Source organism: Podarcis muralis, chromosome 8, assembly GCF_964188315.1.
Source record: "Podarcis muralis chromosome 8, rPodMur119.hap1.1, whole genome shotgun sequence".
Lineage (NCBI taxonomy): Eukaryota > Metazoa > Chordata > Lepidosauria > Squamata > Lacertidae > Podarcis > Podarcis muralis.
Genome location: NC_135662.1, coordinates 39,938,060 through 39,963,878, shown reverse-complemented (window position 1 = coordinate 39,963,878; position 25,819 = coordinate 39,938,060). Strand labels below are relative to the sequence as shown.

Sequence of the window (25,819 nt, the reverse complement as noted above, 5' to 3'; positions counted from 1 at the left end):
AATGGCAATGTGTATGCCTATTGTATGATTCCTGAAAAGTATATCTCCTTCCCTGTCTTTGAAATATTGTCTGAAAATCTTAGAAGAACATGTGTCCCATAGCTAACATTGAGAATTTCAAATTACCATGTATTTTGTTTAAGCATACAGTTCACTCTTTCGTAGTGTGCAGTGGGGTATAAACATGCTTATCTTCATATGGACTGTGCCCATTGTTCAGTAGGTTTTTACAGCAATCTCATATAAATCATTTAATCCACCTGAGGATTTGATAGACTCTTTGAAATCTGTTTTGAGCTGTGTTCTTAAGTGTAATTAGCCTTCAAGCTCACAGTTTGGCCTTGAGTTGCAAGTCATGATCTCTCATCCTGACTTATCCCAGAAGGCAGTTGTGAGGATAAAAAGCAGCTCAGATGAAGTGCAGAATACAAATTCCACTATGTCTTTAGTGCATAAAATATGCAGGTAGTTAAGGATGGTGCATAAGAGACAGAATGCAAAAAGAGAGGGGGGGGCAAAAAAGAGAATTCTCTTCCTTAATTCTGTAGTGTAGGGAAGTTTTATCAATTTCAGTTTGGTGGGCAAGCTTGAAGCAAAGTGGATGGGGATGCAAAATACAGAGAAGAGGGTTTGAGCAGGCAGAAAGAGTGTTTCCCAGTAACCACAACCAGTCAAGAGGTATCTGGGATTAGAGGGTCAGTTTTGATCTTCAGACAGAGCATATCTATGTGGGGTTGCCAACTTTACTGGTAGGGTTTCTGTATGCTTCAAAAGAGGTGGATCACCTGCATCCCTCCCATTTTTTTCAGGACTCCCAATTCATATCCAATGGTCAGGGACCACGAGAGTTGTAGTCCAACAGCATCTGGAGGGCCACCCCTTTTTAACAGTTGTCTGTATCTATACTAGGAAAAGCTCTATCTGTTGAGTTTCTGTCTTGCCTCCACTTCCAAAATGGCAATTATGGTTGCATCTCTTCTTTTACAATTTAAGCTCTGCTTACTAAATTAAATTAGATATCTCTTGCTTCACAGCCCTACAGTTCTACATTGCCTCACTCTTGAGCATATTGATTTGAAAAACTCATTTCAAATATGAAAATGCTGTATTTCATATGGATTTTTTTCCAAATTTTACCAGTAGCAGCTTGGAATAATTAGAACTTATGTACTAAAGGTGCATATGTAGGTGAAGTCACACTTATTTCAATGGATTTGTACGTAAGCTCAGACATAGGAGGTTGTTACAGCACAATAGCACAATGAAATTAAGATAATAAGAAGTTCAGCTGCAATTCTGTGCAGATTTGTCTGAAAATAAGCCAAAAATAAAATATGCCTTCCTGGATCAGACCAAAGGTCACACAAGACGCTTCTGGGAAACCCACAATGAGAATATAAAGGATGTTCCTAGCAACTCCTACTGAGAATAATACTGCCTCTGATATTTGAGGTGACATATAGCCATATGATTTAATTTGTCATTGATAGTTTTGCTCTATGGATTTATCTAATTGCCTGTTGGTCATCGAGCTTCATGTCCACCTGTTTGGGAGCCATTTCCTTATCTCATAGCCATCAACAGATGGAAAATCAGTTTGCGGTGTAAGCACTTTAACTTAATCAGGTCACTAGGACTCTTATTCTATTTTGAAATGAATGTTAGATTTTTGTGTGAAGTTTAAAGAATCTGAAAGTCATACTGCTGTATATGCACACAAACAGTTTATTCAGTGCTGCTGTAAAGAGGGGCTAGGCCACATAGATAAATGAGAACATATATTTTAAGCTGCAAATGATCTAGCAACAGCTTCTGTTCCAAATCTACAGCTGCCCTCCCATTTATCTTCAACCCTTAAATACTAAATTTTACAGCCTGTGTATGGCAGCCTCATCTATCTTTCACATCAACCTTCTGGAATCATGAAATGGATTTCTGAGTAGGATCCATTGTGCGCTTTGCAGGAAGGAAAATATTATCCCATGTTCAGCTGCCAGGGAAGGTGCTTAGAATTCATCAAACTTTTTTTTTTTTTTTTTTAAGTTGTTGGGAAATCAATATATGTTGCTTGTGGGTTGGCTGAACAAAATTATAGAAGACAGGATAGGCCAAACTGGGAGTTCCTCTCTGCTTTAGTGGGCATTTTGTTGGCTATCTTTCCAGTACTACTGAGCCACAAACTGAAATGTTCCGAACCACCTGCCTCTTTGTGATCCCTCAAGCTTCCTGCTTTTAGTACCTCTCAGGTTGTCCCCTCCTCTGAGGTGTGGCCAGTTTCTCACTAACAGGAACCAAGATCTAAGTAGTCTTCTGTGCCTTCCCTGGGTGGCTCTTGGGCAGGCAGCTTCTACCACTCTTCCCCATCCTGCCAGTCCCTGACACTAGCAGTTATTGATAGCCTTATCCCCATGAATGTTTCTACTCTCTTTTGACATGCAGAGTGACACCGCTTCCAGTACGTACTTCCCTGGCCTTCCTGTATTGTTTTAATCTATGTAATTCGTTTTATTTCCTTTTATGCATTTTTATTTTTGCAAAGGGCTTTGAGTTTATTTTATAACAAGTGAGGCCTTTTGTTTTTTATAGCATAAAGAAAGCAAAATCTTATGTCCAAAGCTTGATTTAATAAAACCAGTTCAGGAGCTCAGATAGTCTTTCTTATAGCTGGGTTGCTTTAGACAAGTCAATCTTCCCATGGTGGTTATTAGAAGGAATGAAATAAATAAGAAAATGCTTGTAAATTGTAATGCATATACCTACAGCATACACACAGATGTAAAGGAGCAGAGCCCCATATAGCATAAAACCCACAAAGTTAATCTGCCACTTTCTTATTTGGGAAATTTATTTCAGTGTTGATGCTTCTTTTGGGCAACAATAAACTTCATTTCTGGAAGTTCTGCTTGCTAAGTTACTTTAAATGAGTCGCATCAGATAATATGTTTTTGGAATCTGCCAACCATGAAAAATTCTTCATTACTAATCTAGCTTTGATGAAGTAATGAAATGAGATATCATCTGGAGATCTCAAGAACTACAATACATTCTTTTCGGTTTCAGCTTTACATTGAAATTCAGCTGATTTTACATACGTTATGAATCCATTTCACTTGTCCTCTTATATACAATTGCTGTAATAGATTGTTATATCTGTCAATTACTTTAGTTACCTCTTAACACTGTTTATAGGTTCCATTATCTTTATCTGTGCTGTTTGCACCTACACTATAGCCATCACACACAATCACTTCAAGACTTGAAATTGGAATTATATACCTTGATTATTCTATCCTTTTTCAATTATAGGCATTGATTTCTCTTTTAGAAGATTAATGGCCCTTTCTGTAATGGTATAATTCTGCTAGCAATTTAATCTTATGTCTACATATTATCAAGTTTGATTATTTCTGATGTTTGTGTTCCTATAACTTTCTTTTAGACAAACCTGGCTGCTGTGTAGTAAACTATTTGGAGTGTGATAAAATGGATCAGTTTGTAATTTGTGATTAATTTTATAGAAGCACATTCAAAATCCAAGCATGTGATAGAAACAAAAAAAGGTGGATTGACTGTAAATACTGGGAAGAAAGACCAGTACACAATGGTAATGGGGCTGGAGATGGATCATGTCAGAGCAATACTGTATCTTTGGCTGAAAATCGAGCTGAAGGTAGCTATCTTGAGCCATAAACCATGATAAGTCACAGTGGAGCAGCTTCAGAAGTCAGAATGCAGGCAGTATAGTTGGAAATCAAGATTGAAGAGTGGTCCAGAGAGACTAAATAGCAACAACAAAATGACTTACTGCCAAGGAAAGGGGATAAGTAGAATTATCTTGCAATAAATTGGTCTCTCTCAATTCTTAGCCACCCTGTAGTGCCTGAATATAAACGAGGAGCAAGCTCTTAGGGGGTGGGAGTAGGTCATTTAGTTATCCAGACATTAGTGTTATGCCTGTAAGTTAGTTCCACTGGAAATTCAATATCCAAAAGACTTACCCAAAGCATACTTTATCCCTGCTGCCTCAACACTATTAAGTTAATCCAAGCCCACTAAGACTTCTGGACTTCTTTGCAGTCCCAGCTCAATTTGTCTTTCACAGCTATGATTTTTATAGTAGCAAACAGTCTGCTGTGGATTTTCAGGGGGAATGTGAAGCAGTACCCAAGACTCTCTGATGCATGGTAAATTCTTGGTCACAATGTGTAGGAAACTCATATCAAAGAATTTGTGGGGAACAGCTCTGTGGAGACTGTCAATGAATGTCCCTAGATCCTTGAGCGAACCATAGCATTCCTTTGAAAAAAAGGACCGTAGGGTCCTTTTAGTGATAAATTTGACAGCCTAATGGGATTACAGAATAATGTTTCTATGCCAGTGGGCAGGTGAGTTGCATGGCAAGTAAACAAGACACATTGATGATTTCTTACTGTATAGATATGTTGGATTGTATAAAACTAGACATGCATCAACAACTATAGACACTAACACGTATATGTTGCAGCTGCAGGGCCATGTGCAGCGAGCCCCCAGGAGCCAGGAAGGGGTAGAGAAACATAAGAATAAACAGGCACAACAATGTTCTGGAACTGAAAACAGCCACAACTTTATTGATCACAGATGCTGGTAGGCTTTGGCTTAGGCACTGGGGATGTCTCTGAGTCAGTCTCCTGACTGATGGCTGACATTGAACAGGGTTGTATCTGGATGAAGGGATGCCTCACAATGCAGGTCAGCCAAGCTGACCCCCAGGCCAGTTAAATTTTCAGTTGCGCTAATGTTTCCAAACTAACAATATATAAAATTAACAAACTGGAATTTAACAGTGCAGATCACAAATAAAACTATATGGTAACACAAAGCAACTAACTTACTTTTCTGAACACTATTCAAAGTCTTGGTGCTGATCTTTAAAGCCCTAAATGGCCTCGGCCCTGTATACCTGAAGGAGCGTCTCCACCCCCATCGTTCAGCCCGGACACTGAGATCCAGTATCAAGGGCCTTCTGGTGGTTCCCTCACGGCGAGAAGTGAGGTTACAGGAAACCAGGCAGAGTGGCATCCACCCTGTGGAATGCCCTTCAGTCAGATGTCAAGGAGATCAATATATCTTTTATGAGACATCTGAAGGCAGCCCTGTATAGGAAAGCTTTTTAAGGTTTAATGTTTTATTATGTTTCTATATATGCTGGAAGCCGCCCAGAGTGGCTGGGGCAACTCAGTCAGATGGGCGGGCTATGATGATGATGATGATGATGATTTGAAAGACCCAGGTAAATAAAAAGGGTCTGAAATTGCATTTTGAAATGGGAGTTTTGAAAGCCAGACTTGAAGGTCAGCTGTCATTGATGTTATATGCATTAGGGCAGATTAAGAAAATTAGAGAGAGCCAGTGTGGTGTAGTGGTTAAGAGCGTAGTCTTGTAATCTGGTGAACCGGGTTCTATTCCCCGCTCCTCCACATGCAGCTGCTGGGTGACCTTGGGCTAGTCACACTTCTCTGAAGTCTCTCAGCCTCACTCACCTCACAGAGTGTTTGTTGTGGGGGAGGAAGGGAAAGGAGAATGTTAGCTGCTTTGAGACTCCTTCGGGTAGTGATAAAGCAGGATATCAAATCCAAACTCTTCTTCCTGCTGAAACCCTGTAACTTTTGAGGCTCCAGTACTTTGGCCACCTCATGAGAAGAGAAGACTCCCTGGAGAAGACACTGATGCTGGGAAAGATGGAGGGCACAAGGAGAAGGGGGCGACAGAGGACAAGATGGTTGGATAGTGTTTTCGACCAAACTGCGGGAGGTAGTGGAGGACAGAGGTGCCTGGCGTGCTCTGGTCCATGGGGTCACGAAGAGTCGGACACGACTAAACGACTAAACAACAACAACAAGAAGAAGAAAATTAGAGAGCCTTTCTTTCTTTCTTTCTTTCTTTCTTTCTTTCTTTCTTTCTTTCTTTCTTTCTTTCTTTCTTTCTTTCTTAACTTTGTATATGGAGGAAACAGAGTGTGAGAGTTAAGTATATTCCCATTTCCATGGAATATAGCCAGTGCTTTTTTTCTGGGGGGGGGTGCAGGGGTACGCATACCCCTAAACATTTTGTGAAGCTAAGTTTGGCCTCATTGAGGGGCAGTCTTTCAATTTAAGTAGGAAAATGAGAGTACCCCTAAACATTTTTTAATGGAAAAAGCACGGAATATAGCTTCCTGTGTGTGTGTGTGTGTGTGTGTGTGTGTGTGTGTGTGAGTGTGCGCGCATGCATGAGTGTGTGTGTTGTGTCTCTAACACCCTGTTATAGTGTGTATGTTGAGAGCAAGTGCTTAGATGAGGGTCTGCCCACACCATCTACTGGAATGCTCCGCCCTAGCAGCTTTCTAACCAGTTAATATGGCCCTTGGCTGAAAAAGATTTCTCACCTCTGTACATATGGGTTGTAAAATCCGATAAGATGGGTTTTTGACACAGGCTTTGGTGGCATTTTGTAAGAGTAAATGAGAAGCATGGGGAAGGCTTTTAAGGCAAAAAGCCATTTCGGGTGGTTCAGAATGGTAGAGCTGAAAAAAACAAATGGCACGGGGGGATATATATTGGGCTAAAGCAGCGGAAAAATTGGGGTGAACATGGGAAGGTTTGAAAATATGGGCAAAGGGGTGGCATCTACTTTCCTGCTCTCTGATCCCCACAACATAGTTTTTTGCATGCAGGGACTACTTATTTGGTGACCTATGAGGTGTTTATCCAACTATGCTTCTCCCCCCTTTTTTTTGTAAGATTTCTTTTAGGTAAGTGAGCAAATCAGTAATATAAATTACTTACAGTTCTGCTGAAACAAAGTTATAGGGTCTCCCCCTTTCCCTGATCAATTTCATATCTTGCAATGCAGCAAGAGATGGTCTTGAATATTGCTTCTGATATCTCGTAGTCTTTTGAATTAACAGTTTGACAGGTGCTGTACGGTCTGAATCAAAAATATCCTTTTTATGTTAATAAATCTTTAATAAAAGAAAGGCCCGTCAGTGAAATCAATCTAATTCATTCACATGATGTAGAGAGACAAGGGAACAATATATCAAAGAGCAATTGCTTTAAATTTCCGGGACTGCTTTAATACTGAAAAAAAAATCCAGTGTGAAATATCAATGCATCTATATAGAACAAATGGCTTTATCTGGGTTGATAAATGACATCAGACATTATGAAATATTATCAAGGTTTTCAGAGAGAAAATCTGTTAAATGAACAAAATCCCTTGCTTATAAATTAAATATCCCCAGTTCTCACACATACTTGATTAACTTTATTTATGGGAACTAGCAGATCAGAATCTCAAGATATTGGACCTGCAAATGTAGGAGCCATCATGTAAATTTTCTTCCTTATCTATCAGTTGGATAGCTAGCAGTGGCAGTAGCAAACTCCACAAAGGCATTGTAGAAATCAGTTGTGTCTAAAAGTCATCAAGGGTATAGACCATTTTAGTTGGCCCTACATCCTTCTAGGGTCGGTAACTCCTATAATATTGGCACAAAGGTGACAAGCCTGGTAGCTGGATCTAGTCTACTGAGCCATTTCTGGTGGTCCTGTGACAATTAGGTGCTTTTTGCCTTGAAAGATGGCCTCTTCTCCCAGATTCAAAAGCAGCGACTCTTTGATGCAAAGGAAGTGCGCTTCCAATTCTTCTTCATTTTATCCACAGCTTGATTTTTTCCCCAATTTCCAGTAAAAAGCTACATTCAAAGTCACAAGTAGTTAGTAGGTGAGATGTTTTTTCAATAAATCACAGCAACTCTTCCATGCTGCTAGTTTTGAACTAAGTAGAAACTAGAGAAGGGAAAATCTTTCGATGCATAAAAATACAATTGCTTAGGCCTAGTGTTTCAATTACAGTTTTAATCAGGGGCACTAAAAACAAAGACATGCTATATTCTCCATGTAGTCTACTGTCAAGTAATTCATTTTACAGTGAATGCAGTTTAAAGAGACAGTAACATTGTCCGAGTTATGCTTTTCTTTTGCTTCTAAAAGAGGTTAAAAACAGGCACTTGGGTCACAATATTTTTTTTTTGCTCAACCCTAAGACTCAGGTTCATGGTCCACTAGAAGATGAGTATCCTCACAAGTGATTATGACCATCATATGATACCATGTTTTGGCAATGTTATGAATGATGTTTGGACAGCTGGTACATCTCTCTCAGTATAATATAATAGAGTTTCCAGTAACAAAACTGTCACATAAAGTTTGCAAACATGCTTGAATGCAGTGTTAAGTATATTTGTTGCAACATCATTTTCACATAATAATCTAATGTGGGGAAGTGCGATTATATTCTTTTATGCAATGCAGTGAAAATTTATTTCCATCTTCTCCTTTTTATTTCACACAGTTGCAAAGAAAACCAAAAAGAAGCATTTCATTAGGAATTTTAATTAACAGTGGGCTGTTTGCACAATTGAAGTCTTGAAATTATGTATGGGATGAGTTGTGCATGCCATGTGTATTGTTGAATGACTTTCTGTGTGAATAAATCTTGAGTGACACGTATGCACAATTCAAGACGTGGATTGTGTCAGCAGAAATTTCGTGGGACTTCTAGAAACAGGCTGTTGAATGTTGCATATTTTCATAACAAACGTTCATCATATGTGTGTAGAATTTGTCAAAACTATTTGTATTTTCTGCCAGATAGTCTACACAGGTTGGACAGAAGAACGGGAACAAGATTCTCTTCAGGACAGAATGTATACACCAAAGTTTCTAGCGTTGAGAGGTTCTTCACTTTATAAATTTATAGCACCTCCAGTAAGTATTAGTACCATTTATTGGCTGCCCATTAAATGGTTTTTATGAAATTGATATAAAGGTTTTATGTTACTCCTAGGCATTTCATTCAGCTCTGTTGTAAGGAAAAGCAACAATAGTGATGGGAAAATTTGATTTATTAAGACAAAATTGCTATGAAAAGAAATGACCATACAACTAATTTTGTCCATTCCCATTATTGAGATTTCTCTGTAAACTTAGAAACTCTCGGATCTTTACACAGCATGTTTTCAGAAACTACCTTCTCTGTTGATGCCATAATCATGAGGAAATATCTAATAAGTACAGTGGTGCCCCGCAAGACGAATGCCTCGCAAGACGAAAAACTTGCTAGACGAAAGAGTTTTCCGTTTTTTGAGTCGTTCCGCAAGACGAATTTCCTTATGGGCTTGCTTCGCAAGACGAAATGTCTTGCGAGTTTGTTTCCTTTTTCTTAAAGCCGCTAAGCCGTTAATAGTCGCTAAGCCGTTAATAGCCGCTAAGCCGCTAATAGCCATGCTTCACAAGACGAAAAAACCGCAAGATGAAGAGACTCGCGGAACGGATTAATTTTGTCTTGCGAGGCACCACTGTATGAGGGGAAAAATTCTTGATAGAATTTTCTTCTAGTGTACAATTTTGTTTCTGACCATGTAACAAAAGAATGAGGTCGGGGAGATACCCTGGTTCTTTTCCTTAGATTACTGCAATACATTCTACATGAGGAAAAGGTAAAGGACCCCTGGACGGTTAAGTTCAGTCAAACATGCCTAGGGGGTGCGGCACTCATCTTGCTTCAGGCCGAGGGAGCCAGCATTAGACCACACTACAGAGGACTGCCTGATTCTTTCCCTATGGTGGAGCAGATCTGATAAGGAAGAAGAAAGGGAAAACTTTTCAGTGCATAGAAATATAACTCTTTAGGCCCAAAGTTTGATTAAGCTCTTAAACAGGATGCTAAAACAAAAAAAGACACTTCAGTCGGTCCAGAAGGCTGAGGTCAGGCTCTTCATACAGGCCACATATAAGGAGTGTATGAATCCCTTAGCTACACAGGCTTCCATTTTGTGTCCAGGTTCAATCCAATATTCTAGTGATGACCTTTGAAACCCTTTATAGTTTGACACCTGGATATCTGAAGGACTGTCTACTCCCATGTGAACAAACTCGGCTGCCTTCTGAGATCATTGTTAGAGGTCCTCCTCCATATGGCATCCATGCCATGTAAATATGCTGTGTCCTATTTGGCATGTGTCCAATAAAGAGAATATATCACACTGAAACTGCTTTTGTAAGGAGCTTGCCCACAGAGATTGGTTTTGCAGAGCTTTCAGGTTATGCTTGTTGAATCATTCAGATTAGATTCCAGCCTTGTGAAGTGGTGCAGGGTTGGCAGGGCAGCATGAACAGCACCCCCTAGAAAAATGCACCTGGGGACATTGCCCCCCCTCCAGCTATGCCTCTGATTTAACCCTTTCTAACCTCCACAGAGGTGAGTGGGAGTCATTATCAGAGCTCAAGGACACATTGCAACCAGACAAAAACACCCAAGAAGGATTTGAGGGCATAGCCTGCAGAAAAAGGGTGCAAGTGAAGAGGGGTGTGGCTTAAGCAGAGTCCCAAGGACCATATATACCAGACTAGAGGGCCACATTTGGCCCTCAGGCCTAAGGTTTCCCACCCCTGCTGTACACCATAGTTTGACATTACTTTCCAACCGATATAACTGGATGAAAAAACAGTTCAATTAAATTTTGTTTATTTTCACCCAAGGTTACTACGTGGGACTGGACACGAGCCGAAAGAACATTTTCTGTATATGAGATTATGTACAAAATTCTCAAGGTATGAAGAATAAAAATGCAACTTCATTGTACTGAGGGGAAGGAGGGATGGCTGTATTCACCAAACACAACCTTGTCATTGACTACTGCTAGGAAAATATCCCATGGAAGTCAAGTTGGTGGAGAAAAATGGTCTGTGTGAACAGTTTCAAAATGATAGAAATAATTTGGGGAAAGGATTTAATGTGGGCTAAGATTTTGCCACGGGATCTTGTAAGAATCATGTGGAATAAGAAGGGTAGCTTTGTCAGGAACCTTTCTTTTAACACAAAACAATCAAAGTCATTCCACAGACACCATATACACCTTAGAGTAGGGTATAGTTTCCAACTCTGAGGGCCTGATTTTCAAGGAGGCCTGAGCTACAGCACCTCATATGGCCAATGTCAGCACCAGGCCACCTTTGACAGTGTCTGGTGCTTTGCCATCTACCCACACAGAGCATGACTGGCTACTGATGCTTCCTCCACACCCCCTTGTTTCAGGAGTATAGGAAGCTGCCTTATACTAAGTTAGAACATTAGTACACCTAGTTCAGTTCTGTTCGTGCTGACTGGCAGTTGCTCTTTGAGGTTCAGATAGAGGGCATGGTCAGTTCTACCTGGAGGTGCCAGGGATTGAACCTGGAACTTTCTACATGTAAAGCATTTGCTTTGCCCCTGAGCTGCATCCCTTCATTGCAGGCATTCTAGTGAGCATGAGGACAGCTTGGAGCCACCATTCAACGGACCAATTAAAGAAAGAGAACCTCTCTGAAAAAGCCAAGACAGACCCCATGAAAGATTACTCTTACAATACCTCTGCAATTGCAGAGATAAACCTGTTAACATTTAACCATTTAACTTTCCTACAATGTCCCAAGCCAGTCACAATGTAGCATTGCTGAGAAATTGTGAGACATTTAAATGGTTGAGACCTCCATTACATTGGGGGTGCTCCAGGGGTGTTCTTGTGCATTGTAGAAGATGTGAATTGTGACTAAGGGATGGTGGCCCCAAGTTACCCTGGTGCTCGACTGTGCACAGTGGGTGAAGTAAGCACTCATATGGAAGAGACCCACCAGAGGGCATTATGCCAAAAGAGTCCCTTCAAACCTGGAACCAGCCCTAACTGCTTTATTGTTGAATAGATTATGTGTTGGGTTCATTATTCAATTTTATTTAATCTGCTTCCAAATATTAGGTGAGGTTTGTTAATGATACCACAGCTTGCATGAAACCATATTGTAAATTTAGTGCAATTTCACAAATGACTCTAGGAATCATAACCATAAATGTTCCCACATTTGCAATATGAATGAATGAATCACCTTGATCAGTACACACAATCACTTTTTAAGTGACTTCCCCCCTCATTTTTGTATCATATAAACACCATTGAGAAGTGACAAACTGGTAGCCAAATTGTTTTTTTAAAGTATTGAGTGTAAAAATGCAATTATTCTTATCTGATGTTTATCTTCACGTGCCATCTGTGCTTTACATTTAATGAAACATAATAAGATAGGGTTTATGGTAGTCCAATTTGTTTTAAATGTAGAGCCCTAAATGCCAAGTAGTAAATGAATGATAACAAATAATTTTAAAGGGAGTTGTTAAAAAAGCTAATGTACGCACAACAATACTTCACAGTATATCGTGTCTGGGATTATAGAAGTAGAAATGGCTATTTGGCTAATGCCTTGCAACAGGAGCTGAATTTAAAACCATCATTTGCCCAACTTTACTATACCGTGGCATCTGGTGATCGGAAAATAAATTCAGCTTTATCACAACATTATGGCAAGAAATGAAGACTACTAGTTTCTACTGGAAGTGTTAAGATATGTTCGCCCATTACACTTAGTTTGAAAATTGTAATTTATCCTTAAGTGATGAACCATTTTTTTTCAGAAACTTAGTCATTTCAGTCTTAATTTAATATTGTCTCTAGGGATTCAGTGCTGTAGCATCTAGTCAGTGTCATTTAGGCATGATAAGGCCCTGAGCCTGGATATACTGTGTGCATAAGTAATTCTTAGCACACAAATGGCTGGACTCAAGGCAATGATTAGAACCAAGCCAGTCTTTCTGCATCATGTCCATTTATTGCACAAGGAAGAGGCATCATTTTATCCTAAATTCACTCCCCTGTTTCTGCCTCTGGCATTCTCTCTCCAAATGTGCTTTCCAATTTCTCATTTTCATTCTCCTTCCTCCCCTCATTTAGCTCTTGCTCGCTCTCCTTCTCTATCCCCAATGGCTCCCCTTGGCAATAGCCATTTAAGCAACAATCAACAATTACTAATGCTGATACTCCTCTGCTTAACTGAACACAATAATGGGACTTCTATAAAGGAAAATTTCACACCAAATGGTTTGGGGGATGGGACGGGCAGGGAATGGGACATGAAGCAATTCTCTTCTGAAGCTTTCCCTAGCACTGCATGTTAAGAAAGACAGGTATCTGCAGTGTCTGTCGACAGGCTTGCATTCCTGAGCAGATATTTTTCAAAAGTTACTATTGAGCATTGTGTTAACATGTTGAATATTCCTTGTGCTGTCCAACCGGAGCCAGGGCCCATAAATTAAGGGAGTGGGGCCACAAAACAAACATTGTTCAGAGCAGGTCATCTCCAGTCTCTTTCAGTTCCATCATCAAGAAGCTTGAGAAGCTGAATTACTTTGCATCTAGTATCGTATTTACAAGGTCCTTTTAAGGTACGCAGAGAGAGGAATAGTCTGCAAAGCAGCAAACCAAATATATATAATGCCAAACCTTGGCATTTGTTGAGTACTTTTAATTTGAAATAATTTATTTTTAAGTCCTTGTCTCCCTCAGACAGATGTATTGCTCTCACTTAACATGAAAATCAGTATTAATTAGGCCAGCAAGTGTTGCACTTTCCCATTAGAAGAGATGCTGGTTTAAACTCTTCTGGGATATGAGCCAAGTACTTGACAGTTGTGCTACAGGCTTTATTACATTTGCATTCCCCTTACTCCCTACTTTCAACAACAACAACAAAAAGTAGAGCAAACTTTTTTGAGTACCTAGCTCAACATAAAGTTCTTTTAAGGGTTCTGTCTCCAGACATTAGAAACTGGAATAAGTTATGTAAATCAGTTGAATCTGAAAGTGTTTACAGGTTGGTGGATGGAAATTCCATTGTGTCTAATTTGACCATGTATTAGACAAGACAGCACCCTCAGTAGATTTTAGGAATCAGTTACAATTGGTTATTGATTATGCTTGAAGACGAGTGATTGGATAATTGCCTGAATGTGCATGTTGTGTAGCTAGTGATCCATTTTACATGTAATTTATTTTTATTTTCTTTTTTAAAGTAATAATGATTATCAAGTTTTACCTGGAACTGTATCTGTTCTTTTCCCCTCAACATGAATCGGTCACTATGACCACTATGAAATAAACTGGAACTACTTTTTTTAAGCAATTTTTATTACAAGTTTTCAACACAGAATACAATAAAAGCCAAACTAATCTACATAAGAGAAATAATAAAAAAGCAAGAATAAAAAAGGAATAAAATAAAGAAGAAAGGAAACTCCTATTAGCCCCAGCCAGCATGGTCCATGGTCAGGGGTGAGAGTAGTTAAAAGCCAACATCTGGAGGGTCATATGCAGTTCCAGCAGCTGTAGCCTTGGAAGCACAAGAACTGGGACTGAGACCTCCTTTGTTACAATACAAAGGAGGAGTCAAATGCCCAAATACTAATATATAGAAAGAAACATCAGCAGCTAGTATATCAAACTTACCTCAGCTCATTATGAAAGAAGCAAACTAATCAGTTCTGGCATATTTATCCAAGATATGTGAATCTCAAAATACAAACCAGGAGGATGACAGAAAGAATAGTAGCACAGCATAGTTGAGCTAGGAGCAGATGAGTTGGCACAGAGATCTTTTGATGGACAGGAAACAGAAAACGGAGCAGGGATTGATAGCTTTTTCCATTTCATTTTCCATCTTTCCCCCATGGTTACATGTTCTGCTCAGGCTCTCTTCCGTTATTTTCCATTTAAAATTTATATAATGTGTTTTCCTCATGCAGCTATCAGTTGCTACAATTTCAAGTAAACCTTTTTTTCTTTTATTGATGCGTGTCATCACATCTAGATTCTTTTCTTCATTTTTGATGGGTGCTTGAATGTGCATCAGTGTGTGGATGCCAGTTTTCTTCACTGCTGCTTTTAATGGTGTGTGCATTTGGACGCTGCCTGCAAGAGGGAAAAGGACAAGTCTTTCCCTTCAGTAAAGCCCAATGAATGAGGTGAAATTGACATTACTTACGTCAGTTTCATTTCTTGCTTTTGCCTCTAATAACCTCAGAAAATTCTGATGTTTCAGCTCTGCACCTATTTACTCAGTAGAATATCAGCTTAAATCAATGAGATGATTTCACAAGCATCCATTATGTAATTAAAATAAAAATCTAGCTATTCCCACCATCCACTAGCAAAATCTAAACTGAATTGTCCTGTGTTTATCACACGTGCAAGGCACAAACATCCTTAATAAAGTTGTTCCCCATTTATTACAGAAAGCTCTATATCCTTATTTAAAGGGGAGAGATGCAATTAGCTTTATCTGCCATAGAGATGAAAGGGAAAATTCACCTGCTAAATGTGTACATATCAGGACACTGTTAAACATTTAGAAATCTTGTCATAATATGTTGGCATCCCTAAATCTCAGCCCACTTGAAAATCACAGCCTCTGAACCATGTGCCCTCTCCCCCAATCTCAGCTGTTTGATTATTGTTGATGGGTTTCTTTAAAAAGGCATTTTGTACATGCTTAAATACATTCTTGTCTTTGCTGTACACCCACCCCCACAGTCTCTATTCTGAGTTGACCCACACAGGTGAATTGGTAAAACTTTATTACACCAGCAGAGGTGGAGAAATTTTCTGGCCTGTGGGGCTGGTCTTTATTTCCCCACCCTAGAGGACTGCAGCTGACAGGTGGGCAGTTAATCACCTGACATCCCTATGACATCAGGTGATTCTGTACTTTGAAGCCCTGGCTGTTGGGACTTCAAAGCACAACAAAGGGCTGTTTGAGAGACCTTTTGCAAACAGGCCCACACCGTTCTTCAAACTTCTGATGTCAGGCGTAAGGCAGAGAGATGTGGCTTGCCCATCACAGGCCATGATTGGCTAGATAACAGTATACAGTGGTACCTCGGTTTACATGTGCTTCAGGTTACAGACTCCGCTAACCCAGAAATAGTACCTCGGGTTAAGAACTTTGCTTCAGGATGAGAAGAGAAATCGTGCTCTGGCGGCGCGGCAGGAGGAGGCGGCCCCATTAGCTAAAGTGGTGCTTCAGGTTAAGAACAGCTTCAGGTTAATAACGGACCTCTGGAACGAATTAAGTACTTAACCCGAGGTACCACTGTAAAGGGGAAATAGGATGAAATTGATTAATTTCTTTTTTATATTAAAAAAACCTTTAAAAATTAACTATGCACTATCAGCAGCTATAGGACATTTTGTATCCCACTCTTTCTCCATGGAACAGAAAGCCACATATTATCTTAACATTCCCATGATATGAGACCATGACTGGCAACTTAAGGCCATGCAGTGAGCTTGAAGGCTAATTACATTTAGGAACAAAGCTCCAAGCAGACTCCAAGGACTCAGTGAAATCCCCAGGTGGATTAAATGTGATTTAAATTAGATGCAGGGAAATGCAAACATATCCCAATGGAGTTGTTCAGCTCAGAAGAAATCATTCAGTGTACAATTGGGTCTAAAGGGCAAAGAATCCTGGTGGTGGGTTATGCAAAGAAGCAAGCTGTTGAAGTGTGTTTGTATTTGAAGGCGAGGCCCCTAATTGCGTAGGTTGTTGCTCAAGAATCAGAGTAATGAGAATACCCTCCTTTTCAATTGTGGAAGAGAATGACAACATTTCCCCAAGTACCTTTAAATCTGGATGCATCACTTGTAAATGTTAATTCCACATAGACGGTGGAGGGAAAGCACTCTTAGTTATATGTGCATGCCAGTCAGTGCAGTTTCCTTCATTTAGTTTATAGAACCAGCAAATTGCAACTACAATAACAACAGCAACAAAACTAATTACACCACCACTTGTGGAAAATAGCCTAAGACTGTTTGGAGGGCCTAGATTCCTCAGGCAGGATGCCTCAAAACCTCTGACGGGCCTAGATTCAAGAGCCTGCAGCCCTTATGACAGATAACATACATTCACTGCTAAAGGAAAAGCAGAAAAGTCCAATAATTTGAGAACTGTTTGAATGCATTTGGTTTATTTTCTTTATCCGAAGCCTTGCAAAAAAGAAATTGTAATGTTTTTCAGCAGAGTAAAGAAATTGTTGGTGTATATTTCTGTGCATGAATACACAAAATATATGACACACTTCTGAGGCATTTTAAGACTGGTAACCTTGGGAACTATTCAGAAATTGGACACTGGCACCTGTGAATCCTTGTAGCCAAACTGTGCTCTGCTACTTGGCGTGAAAACTCTAAATCATTCTTTTATTTCAAATCCATTTAAATGCTGAGACTAATGTGGGCTGAATAAAAATTACATGGCACTTTGTTCTGCATCTAACATGTGGGTCTGTACTGTAAGAAATATTAATTGATGTATGCAAGATTATATAACTCCAGGTTTTCATCAGGACAGTGATCTACTGGATTGTCGAAAACACTGCTTTGGTGTCCAATCTGAAACGGGAGAGGATCTCTACTTTTCTGTGGAATTAGAATGTGACCTCATATTATGGGAAAAGGCCTTCCAATCAGCAACTTTTTTAGAAGTGGAACGAATACAGGTAAGAAACATGCGGTGTCAAATTCATTTTTGGTTATTATGCAATACATTTTATGTGATAGTCAGTGCTATCAGCTGATAGTCAGTGCAAAAAAACATTTTGTGAATCTAAGTTTGGTCTCATTGAGGGGCAGTATTTCAATATGAGTAGGAAAATGAGAACCCCTAAACATTTTTCTTTTTCTTTTTTTTTTTTAAAAAGCACTGGTGATAGTGATAGTTATTACCAAAGGCTTTTGGGGGTGGGAGGGGGGAGGTTTGGAATATTTAATGGGAAAAAGAGTTAATGATATACTACAAAGGAAAAAAAATCTCATTTAAAAGCAAAACAAGATAGGGTTCTGTATACACTTTTAGTTTTTGAAACCCAAACACTGAAAGTACTAATGGCTGTTTGATATGTTCTTGGCCAAACCAAAATGGTGGTTCAGCAGCTAGAAGCATTGAGTTGTAGGCTTCTGTTATTTTGCTTATTTTCTTAGCTTTCACTTAGAAAATGAAAAAGATCTGCTTATGAGATAAGGATAAACAATGGTGTGGCAGTAGGGTGCATCCCAATAGTGGGGCTAGAAGCTTGAATCTGGGAAACTTGGGCCCAGATCATCCATGAAGCTTGTTGCATGGCCTTGGGCTAGTCACTATCAGCATAGCGGTTCTGATCTCATGGTAGAATTTATTCAAGAGGACAATGAGAAATTGGAATTTTATGGGATGGTAAAGGAGAGACCAGGACTTGGTAACATACATCTCACTGTCAACCAGAATGTTGTTGGTTTGAGTCCACTCAGGGACAGCTGTGGGAAAGATTCTTGTATTGCAGGAGTTGGGCTAGATCAGGCATGGCCAAACTTGGCCCTCCAGCTGTTTTGGGACTACAACTCCCATCATCCCTAGCTAACAGGAGCAGTGGTCAGGGATGATGGGAATTGTAGTCCTAGATGAATACCTTCCAACCCTATAAGTCTATGATTCTATAAGTGCAAATTATTTCAGGGTGGCAGAAGAACTTGGGAGTCACTATGTTGTTACGTAAATATTTATAAGAATAGAACATCTATTATTTTATTATACTTCATCCTTTTGAAATACATAGGATGTTTGGATGGGTATCTCTTATATTAATGGGTATAGTTTACATCCATTCCTGTTCTAGTAAGTCAGCTTTCTCCCCTCTCCCCAACTTATCCAGGATCACAAATAGTGTCACGGATCACAAATAATGCACTTTTAATGCAAGTATTACGATTTTGCAATACTGATTGATGAACAACTCCCCTCCCCTCTAACCCTGTAAACCTCTTAGCCCATTTTCAATTAATTACAATGTGTTTCAAGTTGATATGCAGCCACTGTTTGGCAGATCAATCAGATTGATTCATTTGGCAGAGGCACAGAACCTGGTTGCTATTTTGAGTTTTTACATATACAGATTAGTGCCAAAGCTCCTTCTTTTCACATAGAAACCTGGGGAAATCACCTAGTGTCTTGAGGGCAGGGAATGCTTCTCTGTAATATAATGGGGCAACCTTTACAAAAGAAAATGCATCTTGTTAGGAAATGTATGCGGTGGTGTGTTCTACTTGTTGAATAATGGATTTGCAGATAGTTCATCTCACTCAGATCAGTAGGATATCAGTAGGATATGCACTACAGCTTTGTTTAAATCATAGTCATAATGTACAACTATTAAGGTAAAGGGACCCCTGACCATTAGGTCCAGTCGTGGCCAACTCTGGGGTTGTGGTGCTCATCTCACTTTATTGGCCGAGGGAGCCAGCGTACAGCTTCCGGGTCATGTGGCTAGCATGACTAGTTTATCCTAATTTGTACCTTTATGAACTTTTTAATAGTTCAAACTTACATTTATGATTTTGTTCCAACACTGATTTTTGAAAACTGGAATTCTGGCATGAACTTAGTAGCCAAGAGTCTCTGAACCTTTTCCACTTTAGAAATGGGCTTGGATGAGCTTTTTCCTCCATTGAATTCTCTCCCACTTTAAACATCTCCTACTAAGCTATAGTATACTTCAGGTTTGGGGGCCTGAGGAACATAATGCTTCAGTCTCTGCTCCTGAACTAGGGCAACTGAATTATTCACAGACCCAGTTTTAAGATTCTGTACTTTTTGCACATGGTAGATTAAATATTGAGTTGCCTCTTATATGGGAAACTTTCATTCCGAATAGGTTTTTTTTCCATCTTTTTCAGCGTGTGAAATCAATAATCAAAAGCAAATAATTCACTCTTTTTATGGCAGGTGTAATGTTTTAATGGTTTATATTAGATCTGTACGAACTTTGACATTATGTGCTCTCTTGGCAGCATTCTTCAATTTATTCTCTCCAAGTTCACAGCAAAGGGGATTAATTAAAGTAAGCTGAAAAGCTACAGGTGAAATAAAACCTCTGATTAGGAGCCAGAGAGTGAGAGGCTAGAGACTGACCCTTTACCACTCTAACCTGTGGTGCACATTAATATCTCTTTACCAATTTGTGACAGCTGCTCAAAGCCCGTTATAATCTTTCACCTTTCAATATTTCCTGCTAGGAGTTGTGCTTGTTACTCATAGCTTTGTAGCTGGGGGAGTGGGGAGGGGAAGACTGATCCTTAGGTGAAGTGATTGATGGAGCAAATCTAGCACTTGCAGAGGTATTGAACTGCTAAATTAGAACACTAAGGTGGATGGCCAGTGCGTTTAGAACAGAACTTTCCTTCAGTCTAAAGTTACTTCCTCGTGCTTACCTGCCACACAGGTTAAAGCAGGTGTGGGGAACCTCTGGCTCACCACGTGTTGAAAACGGCAGCTCCCATCAGCCCCAGCCAGCATGGTTGATGGTCAGGGATTATGAGAGTTGTAGTTCAACGTCATCCAGAGGGCCACAGGTTCCTCACACCTGTGTTTTAAAGTAACCCACATCACTTCTTCAGCACAAGGTGCCACTGCAGTCCTTTACATAAAGAAGTTACTTTGCCCAGAAATTTGAGATAGGGATACATTTATGAATGTGTGTAACAGTGAGCATCCAAACCCTAAGTAAGGTATCTGAGGGACTGAAAAGAATTATGAGGCTCTGTTTCCAGCCCAATGATCTCTGTGTTTTAATCATTTTTATAACTGAAAGATATGACAAAAGGAAGCAATTGTGGGTGGTTTTTTTTGCAAGTTAATGGAATTAAACATTTATGCCCATAACATTTATTACTACATAATATACTAAATATTAATAAAACTTACATGAAGTTGGTGAGCTTTAACAAGCAGTTGAGTCACAAATATGGCTGCTTATGAGGCTTTCCATTGATTACTTCGTTTTTTATTTTTCTCTGTGGAATGATTTGTTTCACCCACAAAATCAAAAATCATTTATTTTGTCCTATTACTTTTACTGGATGTTTTATGTACTAGTTTTTGCTAATCATTTTAAGCCCAGTATTTAATTTTATTTCTCTTACAATAAACATTTTCCGGAAATCTTACCAGAGAGAGAGAGAGAGAGAGAGAGCATCTGCATCTATGTACTCTGTTTTAAATTTTCCAACTTTGATAGGACTAATAATAATTAACTGGTTGCAGGAATGCAGTTGTTATTGTTTTAGTTGAGTGCAATTCACATATACACAAATGTGTAACAGTGTATGCTAAGTTTGATTCCAATGGCAGACTTCAATTTCTCTGGATTGCATTCAGAGGCTTGGAATCAAAGTTCCCTGCACATGAATATGAAAGGTGCTTCTACATATTGGGGGTGGGGGGAGCAATGATTCCTAGCAGCCGTCCCTCACGTACTGTTTCACCTCAGGAAGCCTCGTTCCACACCCAGTAAGCATGGGATGCCTTTGCCCAGCAGCGCTGGGGTCCATAGACTGCAGCAAAATGCCCTTGCAAAGGGGAGAGGAAAACCTTCCACTTGGCACCCGCCCACCCTCTGGTTAGAGCCTTCACTGAGCAATTTTGAGTAGCTGGTTGACAGGGCCGGAAATAATTTTTTTCACTCAACCTGATTGGCACTTCCCTCCCACCTTTCCCCCAGTGAAATTATGGTCTTCCTTTGTTAGGCGGAACAACATTGTTTGTTGAGGGCAGAAATGGCATTGGGCAGGATCCACATAGGATGGGAGATCCCATAAAGGGCCTGAGGGGACAATTGACCATGGTACCTCCAAGCTTGGGTTGAGGTGCCTGGTTGGAATCTGCACTCTGGTCACCCAGTGAGACCTTGCTTGCTTGGCTTGCACTACACAAAGTTCAGCACTGGCAGACTCCCATGAAATGGGTTTGGGGTGGTCCAAACCCAGGAGACCCGTTCCATCATGGAATGATTACATGATCCAGGCCCCAATGCCATGCCAACCCTTACCCTGCCTGTTGCTGTCAATAAAGATTTTATTCCATCACTGTTCAATGGTCTGGTTATTTTGCTGCTCTGATGGGTCACATATTGTGCCTGCCTGGGCCTTACCTTTTGAGGGGAGGAACAAGTGCCTGTTGTGGCAGGAAATAGTGAAATCCCATTGATCAATTCTTCAGATCCATGCCAGTATTTATACTTTGTTGAGCCATGCCATATTCACCTGTGGAACACATGGCTCCAACATCTGAGCTATATCCAATTGTTTACCATGCTATATAGAAAATATGTCCCAGTGGTTTGAATTATAAATGGTACTTTTTGAGGACTGCTCTGGCAATGGCAGCTGAGAAATGATTCATACTATCCATTTGCTAGCAGAGCTTTTCTAGAATGGACTCTTGCTCTTCTCATTCCATCTCCCCCCCCCCCCCGACTTTCCTTGCTTCCCACCAAATATTTGTGATTGCCATGGGAGATAATAAAGTCATAATCTAAAGTCAACACCCCTGGAGGCGAATGCAGAATCAAGAAAGCCTGTCTCCTCAGCTGGCTACAGGCCAAATTTCTGTGGTGGTTCTTCCATTCAATCCTACCTTTCCCCCTTTTTCCACCACCTATTTGAGATGGTACAATTCCTTTAACATCTGAAGATATCACACTTTAGTTTGTCTTATTTTTATGCCTTTGCCAACATCTAAACATGGGCTGCCTAGAATTGCTTGAAAAAGCTGTCCCTTATCTCAAAAGACCACATGAAGGTGGTACATATTGAGTAGCACTTGTTTCAAAACACTGCTGTTCCAAAGAGCTCTAGTAACCCTTTTGGTTTGATAAGGGAATTAGACACCTGACACATACTTTGCAACCTGCATATGTTTACAAAATGATCACTTTTAAAGATGTGGAAGTATAGCATATAAGTAATGCAATGAATACCCATCTCAGTGTCCCAACTAATTGGTTATTCTTGGTGTGTTCTGTTCTGTTCCAAATATGGGAATGTGCCTGGGCTGTTCACAGGGACCTTCTAGGAAGCTTTGGAAGACTGACAGCATTGGATTTGCCCCTCTCATCCCTGTGAACTCATTTGTGATCTCTGTATGGGCTAAGAATCTAGAGTCAGCCCTTCAGGCTCCCTTCTTCACTTGTGCAAAAAGCAGTGGCACGAAGAGACATCTCTCGCTCTATGCTCCCCCTCTCCACTCTTTATTTTTCCTCCTTGAATTTTGCCCTGATGCTGAGTAGGGCTATCTTCAAAAAGTGTAGCAACTGTGTGAGTAAAGTTCTTGATCTTCACAGTCACTGCCTCACATGCCTCAGAGAGGCTGACATCATTAAAATGTGAAAGTTTTTTGCAGAGGTCTTGCAGAAAGTGCTCAGGAAACAAATTGTTGCCACCATGGACATTTCTCCCAAAGGCCATGCAGTAATTTATACTATGCAGGGGTGTAAAGGAAGGGATCCAGCATACCCAGTTTTCCAGAGCTTTCTAAAAAGTTCCACCAGTAGGTTGTGCAGGTGCTTTTCCATATCTGTGACTGCATTTACAGGTGAGCCACTTTAGGTTTTGATGTTATTTGTTCGTTTATTGAAATCATGTTAGTTATGAATTATATGATTTGAGAAATTTGGGAGGGGGGCTACTGTTGGCAGAAAACAGAAATCTGAATTTAAATTGATAGGAATCACTTTGCAATGGACAACTTAATTAGCGATCAAATTATTTCTGCTTGGCAGTTTCTGTTTAAACATTTATTTTGTATAAAAAGTCCATAAGTCATTGTTCTTCTAGCTCTAAACTATGGATTTCACCAGTCTCAGAAGGATTTCAAGAGATTTGTCTCTGACTTTAATGTGAAAAGGTAGCATCTTTCATAAGCACTTCTGTGATGAGTAGCTTGGCCTTTTCAAGCTCTGCTGTGCACTTCACATCTTGACAATGATGTTCTGATCAGAAAAATACCTAATTTGCGCTGAGCGGTACGAGCTTGGCATTAGGAACCAGAAGCCAACTATCAAACAAGGAGCTCAGTAGGAGAATGTAATTTGTTGTAAACTGAAACTCAGTGTTGAACAGTTTCATTTTATCAATGCAAACCAAAATGTCAGACTGCATTGGGGGGGTTGGAGAGATAAGAAACATAAAAAAAGGGAGTTCTTCCGATTTCCTTCAATGTTAGAAGTGCTGTATTAGCAACTTGCTGGCAATGGAAGTTTGGTCGTTTGCCCTTATCAACACATTTCCTGACATAAATTATTTGAAAATGAATTTTTTTGGAGGGAGTGTCAACTATATTACAAATCATAAAAACAGATAAATGCAGGTCTATCAAATAGTTAGATTGAAGTTCACGAGAGCCTCACTGGAAAATTCAGGGAACCTAAGAGTCTTCTTATTCCTTGTCTTCTTTCATGAGCCATTACATCAACAGCAAATACCTAGTCATTATATATTTTGTTTGCATACTCACTTCCAATGAAATATGTTTATCTTGCATTAAAGTAATGGGACATAAAAGCTGCATATAAAAGTGCCTCTTTATTTACCAAAGGTGCATGTGTCCCCCATCATATGCGAGCAGATGTATTCCATGTGTGATCAGAAATTAGGAGGTGATGCATTTCACTCTCAATTACTTCATTTACATTGAGAAATTGGCAAAGACAGTTGAATTCCAAGACAGTGGTACCTTGGTTTACAAACTTAATCTGTTCCAGAAGTCCGTTCTTAAACCAAAGTGTTCTTAAACCAAGGTGTGCTTTCCCATAGCAGCGGGGGACTCAATTTACAAATGGAACACACTCAACAGGAAGCGAAACATGTTCTTATTCCAAGGCAACGTTCACAAACCAAAACACCTACTTCCAGGTTTGCAGCGTTCTTAATCCAAGTTGTTCATAAACTAAGCTGTTCTTAAACCAAGGTACCACTGTATTTACTTACCTACTATGCTAAATTGTAGCCAGGGGTGGCACATCCTGCTTCACCACTTGAAGAAAAATGGGAAGTGTTGCATTGCACTGCTGCCACCGCCACCCCTGCCACCCCCTGCCTGTTTCTGCCGCTTCTGCCTGCTATTCCACCACTGCACACTCAGCCCCTATGTGTTCTCCATGTAGGTAGAGGTAGAAGCTCTCTTTCATGGAATGCAAATAGCCAGTTCATTGAATGGCTAAGGGTTTGTGTTATTTGCAAAGATGTATTTTGTTCTTGCCAGGGCTAATTAGTAACTAAACAGGTATTTCCCCTTAGCTATAATTTTTCAAAATACATGTACTCAACTGAAGCGCTATCTAACATGCTGCTTTTCTCAATCTTTCTTAGTGCAAGACATATGCCTGTGTTCTGGAGAGTCATCTTATGGGGCTTACCATAGACTTTGGCATGGGTTTCGTATGCTTTGATGCTGCAACAAAGGTAAGGCCATGAGAAGATGTTTACATGCTGTTAATGATTCATTACCAAGAATTATCTTTTCAATTGAGAGTTGAGCCATTGTTTGAAGTCTGTCGCTATGCTGTATTTGCCTCCCCCCCAAATGAACCAACCTGGACCCTGTGATCATAATCTGAGGCTCTCCATGAGAGGTCCTGAGGGTGGCAACACGAGAACGGGCCTTATCTGCAGTGGATCCCCGCTTGTGGAATGCTCTCCCCAGGGAGGCTTGCCTGCTCCATTCGTTACATATCTTTAAGTGCCAGGCAAAAACATCCCTCTTCACCCAGATTTTAGGCTAATTTAACAATCTATGGCATTTAAAACTTGGGGGTATTGTTTTTATTTGTTACTATGGTATGTATTTTTTTGTTTTTATATTGTAAAGCACCCTGTGATCCTCAGCTGAAGGGTAGTATAGACATTTAATAAATAATAATTTTATCCTATCACATTCTCAATATGCTTTTTAAAAATAGTTTCTGCAGGACTTATTTCTGTAGAATGTTCTTGAGATGGAATACATGACTTGATCCTTTTCTACAGCCCCTGCTCTTCTACTTGTTCCATCTCCTTTCCTTT

The 25,819-nt window shown here is 39.9% G+C and overlaps 1 protein-coding gene across 3 annotated transcripts in view; it reads left to right on the top strand.

Annotated features, from left to right (window-relative positions):
* Window positions 1–25,819, top strand: part of SNTG1 (syntrophin gamma 1) — a 214,089-nt gene that overhangs the window by 172,339 nt on the left and 15,931 nt on the right. For all 3 annotated transcript variants that reach the window (XM_028737010.2, XM_028737009.2, XM_028737007.2), the window contains 4 exons: window positions 8,676–8,792; window positions 10,566–10,637; window positions 17,296–17,448; window positions 25,127–25,219. In XM_028737010.2, coding sequence (XP_028592843.2) covers window positions 8,676–8,792; window positions 10,566–10,637; window positions 17,296–17,448; window positions 25,127–25,219 — 435 coding nt within the window. The remainder of the gene's footprint in view (window positions 1–8,675; window positions 8,793–10,565; window positions 10,638–17,295; window positions 17,449–25,126; window positions 25,220–25,819) is intronic.